At 47.4% G+C, this 20989-nt stretch overlaps 1 protein-coding gene across 1 annotated transcript in view; it reads right to left on the bottom strand.

Annotated features, from left to right (window-relative positions):
• SLC48A1 (solute carrier family 48 member 1) overlaps positions 1–19122 on the bottom strand; it is a 41113-nt gene extending 21991 nt beyond the window's left edge. Inside the window, exon 1 of the mRNA XM_069758689.1 lies at positions 18911–19122. Within this exon, the coding sequence (XP_069614790.1) occupies positions 18911–19043 (133 nt within the window). The 5' untranslated portion in view covers positions 19044–19122. The remainder of the gene's footprint in view (positions 1–18910) is intronic.
• Between the last annotated feature and the right edge of the window lie 1867 nt (positions 19123–20989).

Here is a 20989-nt window from a genome sequence, read left to right as displayed (position 1 = left end):
AGGACTAAGTTCAGATCCCAGGGAGGAGCGGTGAGATGTATAACTGGTCTGGACCTAGTAGATGCTCTAATAAATCTTTTTACCCAGTGATTCCCCGCCAAATCCTGGTTGTAAAGGGCACCCAATGCTGCAATCTGAACTTTCAGAGTGTTTGTTGCTAGGCCTTTCTCTAATCCTTTTTGAAGAAATTCTAGAATTTCCTGGATTGGCATCTGATCTGATAGGGTAACTGCTGACGTGGAGAGGAACTTTTTCCAGACTTTGCCGTATGCTCTGATAGTTATAGGTTTTCTACTGGCCAGCAGGGTAGAAATTAGATTTGAAGAAAACCCCCTTTTTGTTAACAGTTCCCTTTCAAAAGCCAGGCCGTCATATGCAAACTTTTTATTTGTGGGTGATTCACTGGCCCTTGATGCAGAAGGTCTGGGATATCTGGAAGTACCCATGGATCCGCTATGGACATTAGGCGTAGCCATGGGAACCATACTCTTTTCGGCCAGAACGGAGCTATCAATATCACTTTGGCTCTGTCCTCCCTGATTTTCTTCAAGACTAAGGGAATTAGAGCTATCGGAGGAAACACATAAGCTAGATGGAATTTCCATGGAATTAACAACGCGTCTATAGCCACTGGACTCCCCCGAGGATCTATCGAGCAGAAGGCCTCCGTTTTCCGATTTTGATTGTTTGCAAATAGATCTATATCCGGGGCCCCCCAAAGATCCACTATGCGTTTGAATATTTTTGTATTTAACTCCCATTCCCCCTGTTTTAATTGGGTTCTGCTTAGAAAATCTGCAGTTTGATTTTCTGACCCTTTTATGTGAAGGGCTGTCAGGGAGGACAAGTTGGCTTCTGCTTGTGACATGATGAGATTTGTTACTTTCATTAGGGATTGAGACCTCGTCCCTCCCTGATGATTTAAATATGCTACTACCACCCTGTTGTCCGTCAGTACTCTCACGTGGTGGGAACAGAGGGATGTTAAAAAATGATTGATGGCGTACTGAACTGCTAAAAGCTCTTTCATGTTTGAAGTAAGGTCTTTTTCTTCCCCTGACCAAGGACCTTGGGCAATTTGCCTGTTTAGGTGGGCCCCCCACCCCCAAGGACTTGCGTCTGTGGTCAGGATTATCGAGACCGGCCACACCCATGGAACCCCCCTCCTGAGATTGGACGGGTCTGTCCACCAAGCTAAGGAAGTTTTTGTCCGAGAGGATATTTTCAATTGCTTTTCTAAATTTCCTTCTGCGTGGGATACCGCCTCTAGTATTTCCCACTGGAGATCTCTCGAGTGGCTCTGAGCCCACTGGACCGCTGGGATACAGGATGTCATTGACCCCAGTATGGACATGGCTCTCCTTAGAGTGATCAGAGGAGAGACACTCAACTGCTTCACTAGATGTATCATGTTGGATACTTTTTCTTCCGGCAGACGACACTCTTGCTTTGTTGAGTCTATTACTATCCCTAAGTACAACTGTACTTGAGACGGGATAAGCCTGGATTTTTCCAGGTTCAAAAACCATCCTAGATTCGATAGGGCTACCATCACTCTGTTTAGTTGCTGGCTGCAATGTAGAGAGGAACTGCCCATCACTAGGAGGTCGTCCAGATAAGGCACAATCAATATGTTTGTTCCCTTATATGGGCCATTACTTCCGCCATTAATTTTGTAAATACCCTCGGGGCAATGGCTAGACCAAACGGAAGAGCCCTGTATTGGTAATGTTTCAGTTTCCCTTGTATCATTACTGCAACCCTGAGATATTTCCGGAACTCCGGATGGATTGGCACATGATAGTATGCGTCCTTTAAGTCTATAACAGTCATGAAACAAAACGGGACCTGACACATGATTTTATTGTTTCCATTTTGAATTTTTCTATTACCAGGTATCTGTTTAGTTGTTTCAAATTTATAATTACTCTGAAAGTTCCGTCCGGCTTTGTTCGAAGAAAGAGTGGAGAATAAAACCCCCTCGTCTCTTCCTGTTGCGGAACTTCCTGTATGACTTTCTTTTCCAGAAGACTGAGAACTTCCCTCTGGATACTCAGCTGCTCGATCTCCGACTTTCTTTGTGGTGTGACCACAAACTGATTGTGTGGCATTGTGTGAAAAATTAGTCTTAGGCCCGTCTTTATGATGTTTAGAGTCCAGGCACTTCCAGAAATTTTTTCCCAGGTTGGAAGAAAGTGGGTCAGTCTCCCTCCTACCTGGGGCACACCCTCATTGTGGCTGTTTTTTATTTTCCGGTTTGTTGAACATGAAACCTCCTCTTTTGAATTTTCTGTCTTCCCACCCCTCCTTTTGGTTTTTTGGGGGGCGTCTTTGTGTGAACCTCCTCCCTCGAAAGGGCCGCCTATAAGACTGATTTAGGAATCCTGGAAAGGCTTTCTTTTTATCCACCGCTTTTTCGAGGACATCGTCTAGGGTGGGACCGAACAAATATTCACCTTCACACGGTATGGAACACAACTTGGCTTTAGTTTGCAGGTCCCCCGGCCAGCACTTCAGCCATAGTGCTCTCCTAGCCGCATTTGAGGAAGAAGCTGATCTTGCCGTCAGCCTAACTGAGTCTATTGAGGCATCTGCTAAATATGGAGCGGCACCTCTCATCGCTGACACGGAGTCCAGTATAGACTCTCTCGGGGTTTTATTTTTTTAATTGAGTCTCTAAATGATCCAGCCAGACCATTAGCTCTCTATCTGTACACGTAGCAGCTATACCGGGTTTTAGCCCCCCGCTGGCGGCCTCCCAGGACCCCTTTAGGAAGACATCGGCCTTTTTATCCATAGGATCCTTGAAGGTCCCCATATCCTCAAAAGGCAGGGCGAACTTTTTAGAGGCTTTCGCGATGGCGACGTCTAATTTTGGCGCCTTTCCCCATGAGGCGCAGGCTGGGTCATCAAATGGATATTTCCTTTTGGGTGTTAACAGTACTTTTTTGTCTGGTCTTTTCCACTCCTTTTTTATTAGGGCTTGTATTTTTTCGTTTAATGGGAATACTCTGTACTTCTTTTGTTCCAGGCCACTAAACATTAGATCTTGTACGGATTTTTTGGAACGAGTGTCCGCCAGACCCATTGTCGCCCTAACCATTTTTACCAGCGCATCCGTTTCATCTATTGGGAAACAGTTGCGACCGCTTTCTGAAGATGCGGAGGAGGATGCTGAAGCTGTAGAGCTATCTGAATCCTCACTCGTGCCATCTCCCTCGCTGGAGCTATAATCTGGAGATTTTTCTTTATGTTTTCTTTTACAGTTTTTTACGCTTTTTAATGCGTCTGCTACTTGGGTTTTAATTAAATCTTTTAATTCAGATGTGAAACTTGGCGTCTCCTCATCAATGGTGTTCTTAATACATGGCGCACAGAGATTTTTAACCCATGAATCCGGCAAATCTGCTGAACAAAGCGGGAACTCTCTATGTTTACTTTTCCCTTGGCATTTCTTTCCCTAGGAAACAATAAACCCCTATTAGAATTTACACTTTCACGGAGGTCACTTACCCTCCTAATGTGAGGAAGATACCGGTTGTGGCCTTGAGGATGCTTCCTCCACTTGAACCACCGTCTCCCTCCTGGATCCACCAGAGCCTCTGCTGCGCTGGGATCCTGAGCTGCTGCGCTGCGTGGGTTTTCTTGAAGAATGGCGCTCCTTCGGGTTCTTTGTCACAGGGGCCTGTGAAATTTCTTCCACCGACTGCTCAATTCCACTCATGGTGGTAATCTCTGAGCAGCGGTATGCCCCTTTCCTTCCGGATATATACCGACAGAGCGGCGCCAGGCAACTTCCGGTTTACCCAGAGTCGCCGAACCTCGCGTGCGCGCTCACTGGTTACCGGCTCACAGGAGGGACGGAGCTTCCGCAGCCGCCGCTGCTCCCAGCGTTCTGCCGCTTGTCGGTGACCGGCGTCACCACCCCCTGTGCGCCTCATGGACCGGCGGAGAAAACTCCAGGTAGCCGCCGCTACCTATTACCGATCGTCCTCCTTTGAAAGGGAAGAGGCAGTCTCTCTTCTTGGCCTCTTCACTGCCTCCCCTCTGCGCACATCTACGAGGCCCGCCGACCCCGGATCGCGCCCTCAGGGAGGAATCCACCTGAGACCGTGGCAGGGTCCCCCACTGCCTGAACTCGGCCCGATGGTCCCTGGACTCCTGGATGGTGAGCTGTGGGATCCCCGTCGGGGACAGGAAACCGAACTGAGGTGGAGGAGAGGTCCTGCCTTTTTAACCTGTGGGTTTCCTGTCCCTGAGGGCGGATCCCTCTCTCTCGTTAGTGCCATCATGGGGTAAGAGAAAACGCAACCAAACGCATGTGCTAAAAAACGCATGCGTTTACATAGACAGCAATACATTTTTTTTATGCAACCGAACGTATGCGTTTTTTGCGGCAAAAAAACGCCTCTAGAAATTACTACATGTTGCATTTCCGCGCCAAGACGCAAGCATCGAAACGTTTTTAATGTTAAATATAGGAAAACAAGACGAATGCGTTTATATGCGTTAGAAACGCAGCGGCAAAAAACGCAAATGTGAAACCAGCCTTACAGCTTCTCAGCCTCACGCTGTATTTTCTCCCCAGCATTTTCCTTACCTGGCCAACTGACAGATCCTTTGCTCTGGTACATGGTGCAATAACCTGTCAGTAAGCCAGGTGAGGGTGCTGATAGGGAAGAATTACAGCGCTAGGCTGAGAAGCTGTAAGTGCGTCGTCACACACCAATGGATTTACAGACGCCATTTCTAAATGCAATTTCTCGCTGCTGAGGCAGCGCTTGGGATCATGAAGGATCGACTGGCTTATTGTTTGAAGTCCTACACAACTATACGGTTTAGGGAGTATGCATTTCTGACTGGATAAAATATATACATGTATAAACAAATAGGGGGAACCAATCTGCATAAAAGCTTCATGAAGTTCTTCACAAATGGGTAATATGGACCCTCACTGTTTAGGTTTACGCTCTTCCTTCTTAGTTCAGGAATGTCGCCATTTGGAAAGCATTACAAGAGGGAGGCAAAAAAATATTATGCAATAAGATCTTCACATGCAGCATTTTAAAAGGAAGTGTATGGTTAAACTGATCTACTGTTCAGATCCAATTTGTACATTAACCCCTTAATGATCATCACCCCATATCCAGTAAAATGCCGTTGTCAATCACTGACAGTGGGATTTAACAAGCGCCGACCGGAAGCGCGTCATACATCCCGCTCATCGGCGCCGCTGTCATGTGATCGCAGGGCGCCAATGGGTTGTCATAACAGACGGGGGTCTTCTGATGACCACCGTGCTTGTGATAATGAGCCTCCTGTGAACACCGACCTATGATTTCTGCTATACATAGCAGGGCTCAAGCACTGCTATGTACAGGACACGCGATCGGACGATCATAGCTTCAAGGGGACTATTAAATTCAGTAAAAAAATTAAAAAGAAAAAAAAGTTAAACATGTGGGAAAAAAAAAACAAGTTCAAATCACCCCACTTTTGCCCCATTAAAAATAAAACCATGAAATCAACACACATTTAGTATCACTGCCTTCTTAAAAGTCTGATCCAAAAAAATAAAATGAATCCAACGACATAATGAGTAAGAAAAATCAAAACGCCAGAATTACGTTTGGGTTTTTTTTGGCTGCCGCAACATTGCAATATAATAAAAAGGGAATCATAAATGGTATAAAAAAACATGAGCTCCGGGCACAAAAAGTAAACCCTCACACAGCCCCATATCCCAAATAATTAAACACGAACATGTTACTTTAGTGGTGTCGAAAAATGGTGACAATTTAAAAACACTACCTAAATAAAATTAAAAAAAAAAACTATAGTATACATGGCTGGTATCTGTGTACTCGTATGGACCCTGGGAATCATATTGCCAGTTCAGTATTACCATATAGTGGCATAGTAAATAAGAAACCCTAAAAACAATTGTGGAATTGCAATTTCAACGCACTTGGATTTTTTCCCCCCTTTTTCAGTACAGTATATGGTAAAAAGAATGGTGTCACTCAAAAATACAACTCGTCCGGCAAAAAACAAGCACTCACGTTTATATGACCAGAAAAATAAATTAATCTGGCAAATAAAACAATTGTAGGAATTAACTTTTTTTGCAATTTCAACACACTTGGAATGTTTTTTCTTGCTTTCCAGTACAACACATCACATAAAAAAAAAAAGAAAAGTGGGGGAGCAATCTACTTCTACTACTAATCCACTACTGTTTCCCGGGTGCTGGTAACCATTGCACTGAATTAAACTGTGGCTTCAGCTAGTGGCGGGTAGCAAGGCTAAAATAACATCGTGGCTCACTTTTCAGAACTGCAGCCCACCAGGGAAGTATAGGGCTTTCTATTTCCACCAATCCCAAGAAACCTCAAACTGAACCTCGTTTATTGGAGAACGGCTGTGGCCAATTCATTTCTGACCGCAGTGGTCATTCCAACTTGTCCATTAGTTTGGTCAAAGAAAATAAAGTTCTCAGATTGATCATTTCCTAGATGTAATAGCTCCCACTTTGAGTTCCAGGTTGCATACGTTTGCAATGATCATGTATTGCTACTAGTACATAGCTGAGATACTCTGGGACCACCAAAACACTAAATTAACTGAAAATATTAACTACTGGCACCAGACTTCACCGAGTTCTAGCCTGCCAGGTATATTACATATGATTTTAATGAAGGCATGAATATATTCAGTCCTGAAGGGGTAATTGGCAGCAGATTTGTTTTTATCTAGCAAAAAGCAGATGTTTTTAGCGAAGCCAAGCAGAAAATATTCTATCCAGACAGAGCACCGCACCTTCCAACAACGCTGGGACGGATCGGCTAAAGGGAAAGAAGTCGCACAGCTGCATTGCCACAATAAAACGGTGAATCTCTGACCATCTTTGCTCCAGAGACTCTGCCTCTCTAACATGCTCTTATAATACAGTCATGTGATTTGTATATTAACTCTTCAGCTGTCATTTGTTAAAGGGAATCTGTCACCTACTTTTTCATATATAAGCTTCGGCTACCGCCATCACGGGCTTATCTACAGCATTCTGTAAATAAGCCCCCGCTGTAACCTGAAAGAGAAGAAAAACAAGTTATATTATACTCACCCAGTACTGCAGTGCACAGGCGCTGGGCCTCTCGGACCTTTCCCAGCGCCTGCGCACTGCAGTACTTTGTTCTGCCCTCAAAAGGACAGAAAGTACGCCTGCTCAGGAAGAAAAGAAGAGGACGTCATCCTATGAAGATGGGAGGCGCCGGACCCGGACCGCGATGCCCATCGGACCCGGATCGCAGCGGGACTGCCCCTGGGTGAGTATAATCTAATTTGTTTTTCTTATGTTTCAGATTACATCGGGGCTTATCTACAGCATTACAGAATGCATTACAGTATGCTGTAGATAAGCCCCTGATGCAGGTGGCCACAGCTTTTAAGGTACCTTCACACTAAACGATATCGCTAGTGATCCGTGACGTTGCAGCGTCCTGGCTAGCGATATCGTTCAGTTTGACACGCAGCAGCGATCAGAATCCTGCTGTGATATCGTTGGTCGGGGCTAGAAGGCCAGAACTTTATTTGGTCGCTGGCTCTCCCGCTGACATCACTGAATCGGCGTGTGTGACGCCGATTCAGCGATGTCTTCGCTGGTAACCAGGGTAAACATCGGGTTACTAAGCGCAGGGGCGCGCTTAGTAACCCTATGTTTACCCTGGTTACCATCCTAAAAGTAAAAAGAACAAACGCTTCATACTTGCCTTCCGCTGTCTGTCCTCCGGCGCTGTGCTTTCCTGCACTGACTGTGAGCACATCGGCCGGAAAGCACAGTGGTGACGTCACCGCTCTGCTTTCCGGCCGCTGTGCTCACAGCCAGTACAGAGAAGCAGAGCACCGGGGACAGACAGCGGAAGGTAAGTATGAAACGTTTGTTCTTTTTACTTTTAGGATGGTAACCAGGGTAAACATAGGGTTACTAAGCGCGCCCCTGCGCTTAGTAACCCGATGTTTACCCTGGTTACCGGCATCGTTGGTCGCTGGAGAGCGGTCTGTGTGACAGCTCTCCAGCGACCAAAGAGCGACGCTGCAGCGATCCGGATCGTTATCTGGATCGCTGCAGCGTCGTTTAGTGTGAAGGTACCTTTAGACGAAAAAGTAGGTGACAGATTCCCTTTAACCCTGTACAAACTTTTCTGAGATGTGTTGCTGCCATCAATTTCTAGAATTCATTTTTTCAATGGAAACGGAAAAATGTCTAAGCTTCACCTTCTGATCTGTGTTCTATGTTCTGCTGGGAATAAAATATGGCTGTACGAGATTTCCAAATCATTGCATTCTTGTTTTCTCTACATTTTACAGTGTTTCAACTTTTTTTTTTTTTTTTGGGGGGGGGGGGGGGGGGGGAATTGAGGTTGTAAAACAAAATGTACATTAGCCCAAGAAGATGTCCTGGATGTCTAGCTCTTTATGTACCCATGTGGTTCTAGCAGATGTGGGCTCAAAAGCTTATTATATGCGGAGTAACTATACAGCAAGGCTCTTAGATATGGCAGCCATGACTAAGAACTACTGCTGGAAACACGGCAGTGTTACTAATAGTGCCCACAGATGTACTAGATCTACAGCTCTGGTAAAAATTAAGAGACCACCACATCAAAACCCTGTCATGGGCAGCCCAATCTCCAGCCATCAAACAAAGAACTGCTTACAATTATGCGCCAGAAGCAGTGTGAAAGACTGGTGGAAAGCATGCCAAGACGCATGAAAGATTTGATTAAAAATCATGGTTATTCCACAAAAGATTGATTTCTGAACTCTTCCTGAGTTATAACATTAGTATTGTTGTTTCTAAATGATTATTAACTTGTTTTCTTTGCATTTATTTGAGGTCTGACAGCACTGGTTTTTTTTTTGTTTGTTTGTTTTTTATTTTGACCATTTTTCTTTGTTAAAAAAAATACAAAATTTATTGCTTGGAAATTCGGAGACATGTTGTCAGAAGTTTATAGAATAAATGAACAATTTACGTTTTACTCAAAAATAAACCTATAAAGAGAAAAATCAGACAAACTGAACATTTTGCAGTGGTCTCTTAATTTTTGCCAGAGCTGTAGTATTGAAGTTCTAAACAGTTTAGGTCAGAGCCATTTTTATTTTTGCACTTTTGTTTCCTTTGAAATATTTCCCAGTGACAGAGCCATATGAATGCTTCATTTGCGACTTCTTTAACAAGTTGTTATTAAATAATTGCCATGCTGGAAGATCCAGCCATGACCCACCTTCAATGCTGTTACTGAGGGAAGGAGGTTGTTGGCCAAAATGTCACGATACAAGACCCCATCCATCCTCACTTCAATATGGTGTCCCCTTTGCAGAAAAGTACCCCCAAAGTATGATGTTTCCAACACCATGCTTGACGGTTTGGATGTGTTCTTGGGGTTGTACTCATCCTTCTTCCTTCAAAACAGTGAGTGGATTTGATACTAAAAAGTTCTATTTTGGTCTCATCTGACCACATGACCTTCTCCCATGCCTCCTCTGGATCATCCAGACGGTCACTGGTGAACTTCAAACGGGCCTGGACATGTGCTGGCATGAGCAGGGGGACCTTGCGTGCCCTGCAGGATTTTAATCCTGACAGCGTAGTGCGTTACTAATGATAATGTTTGACACCGTGGTCCCAGCTCTCTTCAGGTCATTGACTAGGTCCTCCCGTGTAGTTGTGGGCCGATTCCTGACCCTTCTCAGAATCATCCTTACCCAATGAGGCGAGATCTAGCATGGAGCCCCAGACCGAGGAACATTGACCGTCATCTTGAGTTTCTTCCGTTTTCTAATAATTGTGCCAAAGGTTGCTGCCTTCTCACCAAGCTGCTTGCCTATTGTCCTGTAGCCCATCCCAGCTTTGGTCAGGTCTACAATTCTGTCCCTGGTGTCCTTAGACAGCTCTTTGGTCTTGGCCATGATGGAGACGTTGGATTGTGATTGTGTGGACAGGTGTCTTTTACAAAGGTAATGAAGAACAAGACGTGCACTCTCGCTAATGCTGGTGCAGACTGAACATGGAGTGATTCTCCAAAATGTAGTCATAAACATCAACAGTCGCACTCAAGAAAGATGTCTTCAAGATATTGTTTAGCCAAATACGTGGTTTTTTAATTTAGAAAAAACACCAAAAATAGAGATATCACCGCAGTGTTGCAAGGTAACGTTTCGACCCTCTGGGTCTTTCTCAAACCTTACTTCTAACAGTAGAAACGGACACCTGAAGCTGCCAACTTATAGCCCCTAACGGGACTCCTGCACCTCTCCAGGGATTTGTGCCCTCCTCTCCGTTTCTACTGTTAGAAGTAAGGTTTGAGAAAGACCCAGAGGGTAGAAACGTTACATTGCAACACTGCGGTGATATCTCTATTTTTGTTTTTTTATAAAGGTAACACGTTTAAACAGGTGCATTTAATGCAGGTAATGAGTACAGAGTTGGAGGACTTCTTAAAGGAAAACTAAAAGGTCTGTGAGAGCCGGAATTCTTGCTGGTTGGTAGGTGATCAAATACTAATTTCATGCAATAAAATGAAAACTACCGTATATACCTCGAGTATAAGCCGAGATTTTCAGCCCATTTTTTGAGGCTGAAAGTCCCCCTCTCGGCTTATACTCGACTCATACCCGGGTGTCGGCAGGTGACGGGGAGTGGGGGCTGTCTAATTATACTTACCTACTCCTGGTGCGGTCCCTGCTTCTTCCAGCGCTGCATACTCTTCCTGTACTAAGTGGTCACATGGTACCGCTCATTACAGTAATGAATATGCGGCTCCACCTCCCATAGGGGTGGAGCCGCATATTCATTACTGTAATGAGCGGTAACGGTGACCGATCAGTACAGGAAGAATATGCAGCGCCGGGAGAAGCAGGGACTGCACCACGCCAGCAGTAGGTAAGTATATGGGGAGGGGAGCGCAGCGCTGCGCGATATTTACCGATCCTTATTGCGGTGCGGCTCCGTCATCAGCGTCCTCTGGCTGTGATGCTCAGGTCAGAGGGCGCGATGACGTTGTCAGTGCGCACCCTCTGCTGAACGTCATTGCTGAGGACGGAGCCGCACGAGGAGCAGGTAAAAGTGCCAGGGTCCTGAGCGACGGAGAGGTGAGCATGTGATTTTTTTTTTTTTTTAGCGAAGCAAATGGGGCAGTGACTGTATGGAGCATCCTATGGGGCCATAATTACCCTTTATGCAGGATTATATGGGGCATATTTTAATATGGAGCATTTAATAGGACCCATCAAACTGTATGGAGCATTATATGGGGCTCCTGATTCAATATGGATATTCAAAAACACTTAACCTACTGATGTCTCAATTAATTTTACTTTTATTGGTATCTATTTTTGCTTTTGACATTTACCGGTAGCTGCTGCATTTTCCACCCTAGGCTTATACTCGAGTCATTAAGTTTTCCCAGTTTTTGGTGGCAAAATTAGGGGGGGTCGGCTTATACTCGAGTATATATGGTATTTAAAATTCATACAAATGTGATTTTCTGTTTTTTTTTTTAAATTCTGTCTCTCACAGTTGAAGTATACCTACGATAAAAATTACAGACCTCTCCATTCTTTGTAGGTGGGAAAACTTGTAAATCAGCAGTGTATCATATACTTATTTTCCACACTGTATAATATACAGAAAAATCTGAAAAAAATTAAGACAGAAAATAATGCAGTTCTGCTACATTGTGTCATTTTTTACAGCATTTATTTTATGGTAAAAATGACCTGACTAAATTATTTCTTTAGGTTAATGCGATTACCAAATTTATTCTCTTTTTATTATTTTAGCAGTTTAAGATGTGTACAGGTTCAGGATTTTTTGCATTTTTTCACGTTTTTTCGCTATAAAAACGCTTAAACGCATACATATGCATTCCATCATTTATAATGCATTCCACAATTCTTGTGCATATGTTGCGTTTTTTTCCGCGGTAATAAACGCAGCATGTTCATTAATTTTGCGGATTTCCCACTATATTATTGCTTTGGGAACCTCCAGATAAAAACGCCAAAAATCCGCAAAAAAAACACATGCAAAAAAACGCAAGAAAAACGCATGCGGATTTCTTGCAGAAATCCTGACGTGTGCACATAGCCCCCAAAAAATTCAGAGATTTGTAAAAACATATCTTGGCTCATGTCGCCATTCTCTTTGACCCATAACTTTTTCCTTTAATGGAGCTGTGTGAGAACTCATTTTCTGCAAGCTGCAGTTTCTATTGATATCATTTTGGTTTACGTATGTCATTTTGAGCACTTTTTATTACATTTTTGAGGGAGGGGCATTTTTTAAAGTCAATTTTGGCATTTCCATGTTTACCTTTTCTCTATGCGGATTACTGTTTGAATTACGGTAGTTTTATTTTTTTTCACCATGTCTTTATTCTAGAATTAGGAAAAGGGGTGACAAACATTCAATAACTTTTACAATGAAATCGATCGGAAGTGAACAATATTGGGAGCAGATTTTGACGTGGATCTTGTAACAGAATCGGCTTCAAAATCCACATTAACAAAAAAAGAAATGTGAACTTACAATTGTTAGGCTATGTGCACACGTTGCGGATTCTCTGCGGATCCGCAGCGTTTTTTGCGGTGCAGAAACGCTGCAGATCTGCAATTGATTTACAGTACAATGTAAATGAAAGAGAAAAAAAAAATGCTGTGCACACTTTGCGGAAAATCCGCTGCAGAAACGCTGCGGTTTAAAAGAAGTAGCATGTCACTTCTTTTTTGCTAATCCGTTTTTGTATATTCCATTATAGAAAACCGCAGGGGTAAAAAAACGCAGCAAATCCGCAAAAAAACGCAGAAAAAACGCACAAAAAAAGTTGCGGAACCGCACAAAAAATGCGACAAATCCGCAGGTGCGTTTTTTGCCAGGAAAGGCAGAATCCGCACCAGAAATTCCTAAGGCTAATCCGCAACGTGTGCACATAGCCTAAGCGTTAGCACTTGAGAGCTAAGGAAGTTCAACCACTGTGAGGTCTGCTGACAGTTTTGCTGGCATCAGTAGTAGTGATGAGCGAGTGTGCTGAAGATCTTTTGTAGATCTGAAGCCTCTGTCACTCCAGATCTATTTCTCGCCCAGTGCAGCTTCCTCTTGCTTGATTAACAGCTCATTTTCCTGGCGTCACACAGCACAGAGGCTATCAGTCAAGCAGGAGGAGGCGGCGGTGGCACTGAGAGAGGGAATAGAGCTGGAGTGACTGGGGATTCATATTTACAATAGCTCTTCAGCCTCATTTGCATATCAATTAAAATGTTGATTTCTCCGTAAAGGAGGAATGGACTGGCCATGTAAAGATATTGCTGGAAAAACACACACAAAATTTCAGCTCACCCTTTTTGAGTAATCTCCATGGGATTTATTCAGTCCGAGCACGGAAAGAGCTTCTGCCAAGGCTCTCTGGAAACGATGAGAATGAAAGAGGAATCCAGCTCAGGAAAGTATATAAAATCAAAAGTTTTTATTCCAAAATATTTTAAAAAAGAGGAAACACTGCATGTCAAAAATCAGCAATATCCAATGAACGGAAGGACGACCATGATACAGCTGAACGCGTTTCGAACACTAGGTGTTCTTAGTCCACTGGCTGTATATATGTGTATATATATGTGTATATATATATATATATATATAGATAGATAGATAGATAGATAGATAGATAGAGAGAGAGTTTGAGGGGTCAAATCCTGCTGCAGATTCCCTTTGGTTCCCCTGTCACAAGACAGTAGCACTTCAAGACAAGTTCACAATGATGTACAGGTTAAATCAGTCACACCAATACCCCCTCCACCACAATAAAAACGGACACATGAATAGTCCCAGAGTTAAGCAATTATTGTTAATACATAATTGTTCTTGATCTCCTACATGAAGCTTGATGACAAGGCCATTACATGGTTCACTGGGAAGACACGGCTTTAACAGGGCACCTATAGAAGACCATTTTGGTTTTTATTGTACGTCCATATATCCCCAATTTCAGGTGGAGGTTTTCTTACTGTTGCATTCCGCTTCTATGCTACAGTCTAACATCTATGCACAAAGCATTTCTTCCAAATGATGTCCTCAACGGGGCATGGTATAGAAGTTCGGGTTCCCTTAGATCCCCAACACAGGGCAATGGACAGTACACATCAGCGCAACGTGGCTGATAATCCCTGACTTATCCATAAGTCTCATGACCGGCTGTTAGTTTGGGTCAAGACATCCAAGTGACCATAGTAGAGAAGAGAAAACGGCAGCAATAAGTTTTCTGAACATTCCCTTATCACGTGTTCCACAGCAGACTTTGGGAAATTAATCCCCGGTCTCCAGTAATGGGGTCTTAGTTGGCTCTTGGCACCATATGTATGGCGGGCTCAAGTAAGACACTGGTTATTATTCTCATATGCAAAAAAATGGAGCAATTTCATCAATGTATCAGTTGATGCCACCAATGTTTCATCAGTTTTTCTCACATGCAAAATAAAAAAAAACCCTGATGAAGGTTTCACAAGCTTCTCCTAGTCCTGGCAATAAGTGACAGACGGACAGCACTGGGAGGCTCTGGGACGCCATCAGGGCCCTCTCCAAGTGTTTCATGAACGAAGAGTTCATTCTGAAAATCGGATCAAAAATGGACATTTGTTTCTTGTTGACCACTCAATGCACAAAAAACCACGAACACGTGAACAGCTCTGCAGATTCTAGAGGTTTCTGTTATAGCCATGAAAAACATTGACAGAACGCGTATGTGAAAATGAACGTCCGATCAGAGCCACAACACAACGTATGGTTTATGCACAGAAGACTCATTTTCACGCAATACCAGGGCATTACCTATCATCAAAAATGGCCATAAAAAATGATAATGATCACTAGTGAAAACTTCACATTCTTCATACAGAATTGTTTTTAAAGGTGTGTGTACCTGGAGAGGTTTACACGGGGTTGTCCTATAATTGCAACCTACCACTCACAACAATGGGGGTCCTGTGCCTTAGAGGAGAGGGAGAAACCTGCTCATCAGCTGCCCCTCTCTTCTCCTCTCCTAAGGTCAGGTCTACCAACGGGGAGGCAGTCACATGGAGACATATGGGGGGGGGGGGGGGGGACTATTGTATGCCCCTCTCAGCATGTGTGGGGGTCACTGACTGGCATGGTTCTCCATAGGAGGCCCCTTCTTACAGCTGAAAGCCCTATGTGGCCCGAAGCACTGGATCCAGGGGCTGCAGAGCGGGAGCTCAGGATGTTGATAGCACTGGAAATACTATACGCACCAGTGTCATCAGAGGGGCACCCAGTAAGATAAAAGGAAGATAAAAACTTCATCAACTTGCATATGTAACATTAAATCTTAGGACTTTATACTTTTCACTGTGACAGCTGCTCCAATGCCACCATTTAATCACTAGTCCGCTGTGTCAGTCTCAGTCATGTGCCATCAGAGACGGGGAGCGAGCCTTCTGTTAGAACTGACCACCACTGAAATCAGGACAGCTGTCATAGAGAAAGTAGGAGTATGAGAGGGCGGCCGGCGCGCGGAGAGAGAGAGGGCGGCCGGCGCGCGGAGAGAGAGAGGGCGGCCGGCGCGCGGAGAGAGAGAGGGCGGCCGGCGCGCAGAGAGAGAGAGGGCGGCCGGCGCGCAGAGAGAGAGAGGGCGGCCGGCGCGCAGAGAGAGAGAGGGCGGCCGGCGCGCAGAGAGAGAGAGGGCGGCCGGCGCGCAGAGAGAGAGAGGGCGGCCGGCGCGCAGAGAGAGAGAGAGGCCCGTGCGCAGAGAGAGAGAGAGGGAGGCCGGCGCGCAGAGAGAGAGAGAGGGCGGCCGGCGCGCAGAGAGAGAGAGAGGCCCGTGCGCAGAGAGAGAGAGAGGGAGGCCGGCGCGCAGAGAGAGAGAGAGGGAGGCCGGCGCGCAGAGAGAGAGAGAGGGAGGCCGGCGCGCAGAGAGAGAGAGAGGGCGGCCGGCGCGCAGAGAGAGAGAGGGCGGCCGGCGCGCAGAGAGAGAGAGGGCGGCCGGCGCGCAGAGAGAGAGAGGGCGGCCGGCGCGCAGAGAGAGAGAGGGCGGCCGGCGCGCAGAGAGAGAGAGGGCGGCCGGCGCGCAGAGAGAGAGAGGGCGGCCGGCGCGCAGAGAGAGAGAGGGCGGCCGGCGCGCAGAGAGAGAGAGGGCGGCCGGCGCGCAGAGAGAGAGAGGGCGGCCGGCGCGCAGAGAGAGAGAGGGCGGCCGGCGCGCAGAGAGAGAGAGGGCGGCCGGCGCGCAGAGAGAGAGAGAGGCCCGTGCGCAGAGAGAGAGAGAGGGAGGCCGGCGCTCAGAGAGAGAGAGGGCGGCCGGCGCGCAGAGAGAGAGAGGGCGGCCGGCGCGCAGAGAGAGAGAGAGGCCCGTGCGCAGAGAGAGAGAGAGGGAGGCCGGCGCTCAGAGAGAGAGAGAGGGAGGCCGGCGCGCAGAGAGAGAGAGAGGGAGGCCGGCGCGCAGAGAGAGAGAGGGAGGCCGGCGCGCAGAGAGAGAGAGGGAGGCCTGCGCGCAGAGAGAGAGGGAGGCCCGCGCGCAGAGAGAGAGGGAGGCCCGCGCGCAGAGAGAGAGGGAGGCCCGCGCGCAGAGAGAGAGGGAGGCCCGCGCGCAGAGAGAGAGGGAGGCCCGCGCGCAGAGAGAGAGGGAGGCCCGCGCGCAGAGAGAGAGGGAGGCCCGCGCGCAGAGAGAGAGGGAGGCCCGCGCGCAGAGAGAGAGGGAGGCCCGCGCGCAGAGAGAGAGGGAGGCCCGCGCGCAGAGAGAGAGGGAGGCCCGCGCGCAGAGAGAGAGGGAGGCCCGCGCGCAGAGAGAGAGGGAGGCCCGCGCGCAGAGAGAGAGAGAGGGAGGCCCGCGCGCAGAGAGAGAGAGAGGGAGGCCGGCGCGCAGAGAGAGAGAGGGAGGCCGGCGCGCAGAGAGAGAGGGAGGCCGGCGCGCAGAGAGAGAGAGGGAGGCCGGCGCGCAGAGAGAGAGAGGGAGGCCGGCGCGCAGAGAGAGAGAGGGTGGTCAGCCAATAGTTGAAAGATTATCGAATCTTCATTTCAATCAGATTTAAAGGGTTAATCCCAAAATCATAAGTTCTCCCTTAGCCATAATAATGTAACTTCCCAATCACTTGATGTCTGACTGCTGGGGATCTGAGGAATCATCAGAATGTGGCTCTGGATAACAAGAGCTGGGCTACTAAGGGCCACATTTTGGAACAGAGAGAAGGGGCCCCTGTTTGACCTGAACTCTATTCATTCTCAATGGGCTGTATTTGACCATTTCTGACCATTCCATAGAGAATGAGTGGAGCAGCGGTTGAGCGCACACACCACAGCACTATTCAATAAGCTGCTCTGCAAAGTGTGGGTTCCTGGGATCATTGCAGTAGGACTCCTCAACCCTCAGTAACTAATCCCCCATGTTATGGATAGAGAACAATTTAAGTTTTGATAATAACCCTTTAAACCACTTTTTATCTGGCCAGATAAGCATGTGTCTCATAAGGGTATGTGCACACGTTGCGAATTTTGCTGCGGATCCACAGCGTTTCCCATGAGTTTACAGTACAATGTAAACCTATGGGAAACCAAAAACGCAGTGCCCATGCTGCGGAAAAAAAACACGCGGAAACACAGCGTTTTATTTTCCGCAGCATGTCAATTCTTTGTGCGGAATCCGCAGCGTTTTTACATCTGCTCCAATAGAAAACTGCAGATGTAAATCCGCAATAGAAAACGCGATAAATCCGCAGGAAAAACCGCAGCGGTTTTGCCCTGCGGATTTATCAAATCTGCTGCGGAAAAATCCGCAGAGGAGTTCTATATGTGTGCACATACCCTTAGGTGGGTTTCTCAAGGTCCCACTCCTGGCAATTATCCTGGTTATTGGCCTACTTTGTAATACCAGGCTGGCATGAGTCCTCCATGATGGGGTTGCTGGCATGAGTCCTCCATGATGGGGGTGCTGATATAGTGGGGTCTCTCCAACACATCGCACATCCTTCACACAAGTCCTACCCCAAATTGACTCTACTCTTGAAATACAAGTGAGGTCAGTTCTTCCTGGTCTACGTAGTATCAGCTTTGTACAGAGGGAAAAATCCCCCCGATCAGAGTCCAACGAAGCTGTGGTCACTGATACTGGTCTTGTCCGGGGCAGATCTGTGCGGACAGCCAAGTGTCAGATCTCCTGCACTCCGCACTGTGGTCACCTGATCAGGGGCCGATCAGTGACATCATGACGATAAATTCTTACTCAAGTTCAGTTATGTAAGTAACGTCGTCACTTGGTGTATTGTAATAAAACTATCGCAGCAACAACTGTTCATCCATCAGTGATCAGCGGCACAACCTCTACTGCTCAGACTAGGTAGGGCTGCCATCATCCGCTCACACGACTCCGCCACAGCCGCACAGTGCTCCTATGAGCACACACGCAGAGCTCCTATGCACAGCGCTCTAATGCACAGAACTCCTCCATGTAAGGACAGAGCTTCTCCACACTGCGCCCTTCCACACGCACACAGCGCCCCCTCCACACGCGCACAGCCCCCCCTCCACACTGCGCCCTAACGCACAGCGCCCCATCACACTGCGCCCTTACACACACGCACAGCGCCCTCTCCGCACACGCACAGCGCCCCCCTCTGCACAGCCCTTCCGCACACGCACAGCGCCCCCTCTGCACACGCACAGCGCCCCTTCTGCACACGCACAGCGCCCCCCTCTGCACAGCCCTTCCGCACACGCACAGCGCCCTACAATCCCACCATTTCTGCACACAACAGATGACATAACATTCTTCACATTAGACTCTTCCTCCAAACTAGGAAAGCACCAGATGACATCACCACCTGCGGCTCAGCACAGGACTGCCCCTACCTGACAGGCCCCCCATGGCCGCAGTCCAGGGTTGCCCAAAGGCCACATTCCAAGCCAGGAAAGCCGACACACCAATGAGGGTGCCCATCGTGGCGTAAATGATCCGGATCCAGAGCTGCTTGGTGACCGCCATGAAGACAGGGGCTGCGCTCCGACAACACAGGCAGAAGCCTCGCTCCGGAGCACGGGTGGCAAACAAGAGCGCCCTCCTCGCTCTCAGCGCGGATTGGCTAGCACAGCTGTCAGCGAAACTGCTGGGAACCAATTGCTGCACGCAAAATGGGAGAAATTACAAAGCCAGGACCAATGAAAAAAATCAAGCCTGTTGGCCAATAGGATGAGCGCTATGATCTGCTGTTGCCAGGTAGAATTTGTAGTTGGCCGGTAGTACAATTGTACAAAGCTAGTGTGATGGGGAGCCGCGCTAGTGACGTCACGCAGTGCTCCGGCTTACGTCATCGCACCCGGGTGCTGACTGAGTGGAGCTCACGTTGGCATGGAGATACGGGCACAGCGGTGCTTTGGGACTGGAGAAGTGCAAAAACCAGGACCGCCATTCACCTGTGTGTGCGGGTGACACTGGAGCCATTAAGGGTATGTTCACACGTTCCTGATTTCCATCCTTTTTTTCAGGACTAAAAACCGCAGCTCTTTGCAGTAAACGCAGGTCCTTTTTTTGGTGCTTTTTTTGGTGCGTTTTTTTATGCGTTTTTTTATGCAGTTTTCTATGCAGAGTCTGTGTGTTTTCTAGGGAGTTTTTTAGGGTTAAAATGGCTGAAAATACCCTAACCCTACCCCTAACCCTACCCCTAACCCTACCCCTAACCCTACCCCTACCCCTAACCCTAACCCTATTCTAACCTTAGTGGAAAAAAAAAAAAATTCTTAATTTTTTTATTGTCCCTACCTATGGGGGTGACAAAGGGGGGGGGGGGGGGGGGGGGTCATTTACTATTTTTTTATTTTGATCACTGAGATAGGTTATATCTCATTGATCAAAATGCACTTTGGAACGAATCTGCCGGCCGGCAGATTCGGCGGGCGCACTGCGCATGCGCCCGCCATTTTGCAAGATGTCGGCGCCCAGGGAGAAGACGGCCGGATGGACACCGGGAGGCCGGGTAAGTATAAGGGGGGGAGATTAGGACACGGGGGGGGGGGGGGGGGGGGCATCGGAGCACGTGGGGGGGGGCATCGGAGCACGGGGGTGGGGGCATCGGAGCACGGGGGGGTGGGATCGGGGCAGCCACACTCCGCCCACGCACTTCCGCCCGCTTCCCCGCACTTCCTGCTGCAGCGGTTCGGCACCACAAACCGCAATAAAACCCGCAGATATATTTTTGATCTGCGGGTTTTACTGCGGGTTTGACCTCACAATGGAGGTCTATGGGTGCAGAACCGCTGCGGCTCCGAAAAAAGAAGTGACATGGTACTTCTTTTTTCCCGCAGCTATTCAGCGCGGCTTTTTTTCTGAATTTCAGGATCGTGTGCACAGTGGTTCCTGTTTTCCATAGGGTACATTGTACTGTACCCTGCATGGAAAACAGCTGCGGAACCGCAGCGGCAAAAACGCTGCGGTTCCGCAGAAAAAAACGCACTGTGTGAACATGGCCTAAATGTGAAAGTACTAAGACTGTAACTCTCCACACGGATTGTCCATAGCTGGAGACCCCTTTAATAATGACCCCAGGGAGGTGAAACTTATAGAAACTGATACTTCCTGGTCTGCCACCTGTCACTGATTGGCTGCAGTTCTCATGTGACCCCCCCCATGATGCAGAGCCCACCAATAGTGGACAGCCCCTTTAAGAGTAATGTGCTCTTAAACGGGCATGTACAGTGCGAAGAATAAATGAGTACACTGTACACCCCTAAAGATTTGTCAGAAAACCTTTCAGGCCGCCGTCACACATGCGAGTTTTACGGACGTAAGAGCGCAGAATCTACGTCCGTAAAACTCGCAAAAAATACGGCACAATTATTCTCTATGCCCCTGCTCCTATTTGCCGTATTTTACTGATCAGTATTATACGGCTTTCTACGGCCGTACAAAATCGCAGCATGCTGCGTTTGTCACCG

This window comes from Ranitomeya imitator, chromosome 3, assembly GCF_032444005.1.
Source record: "Ranitomeya imitator isolate aRanImi1 chromosome 3, aRanImi1.pri, whole genome shotgun sequence".
NCBI lineage: Eukaryota > Metazoa > Chordata > Amphibia > Anura > Dendrobatidae > Ranitomeya > Ranitomeya imitator.
The sequence above is the reverse complement of the archived record's forward strand: the minus strand, read 5'-3'. Positions and strand labels throughout refer to the sequence as shown.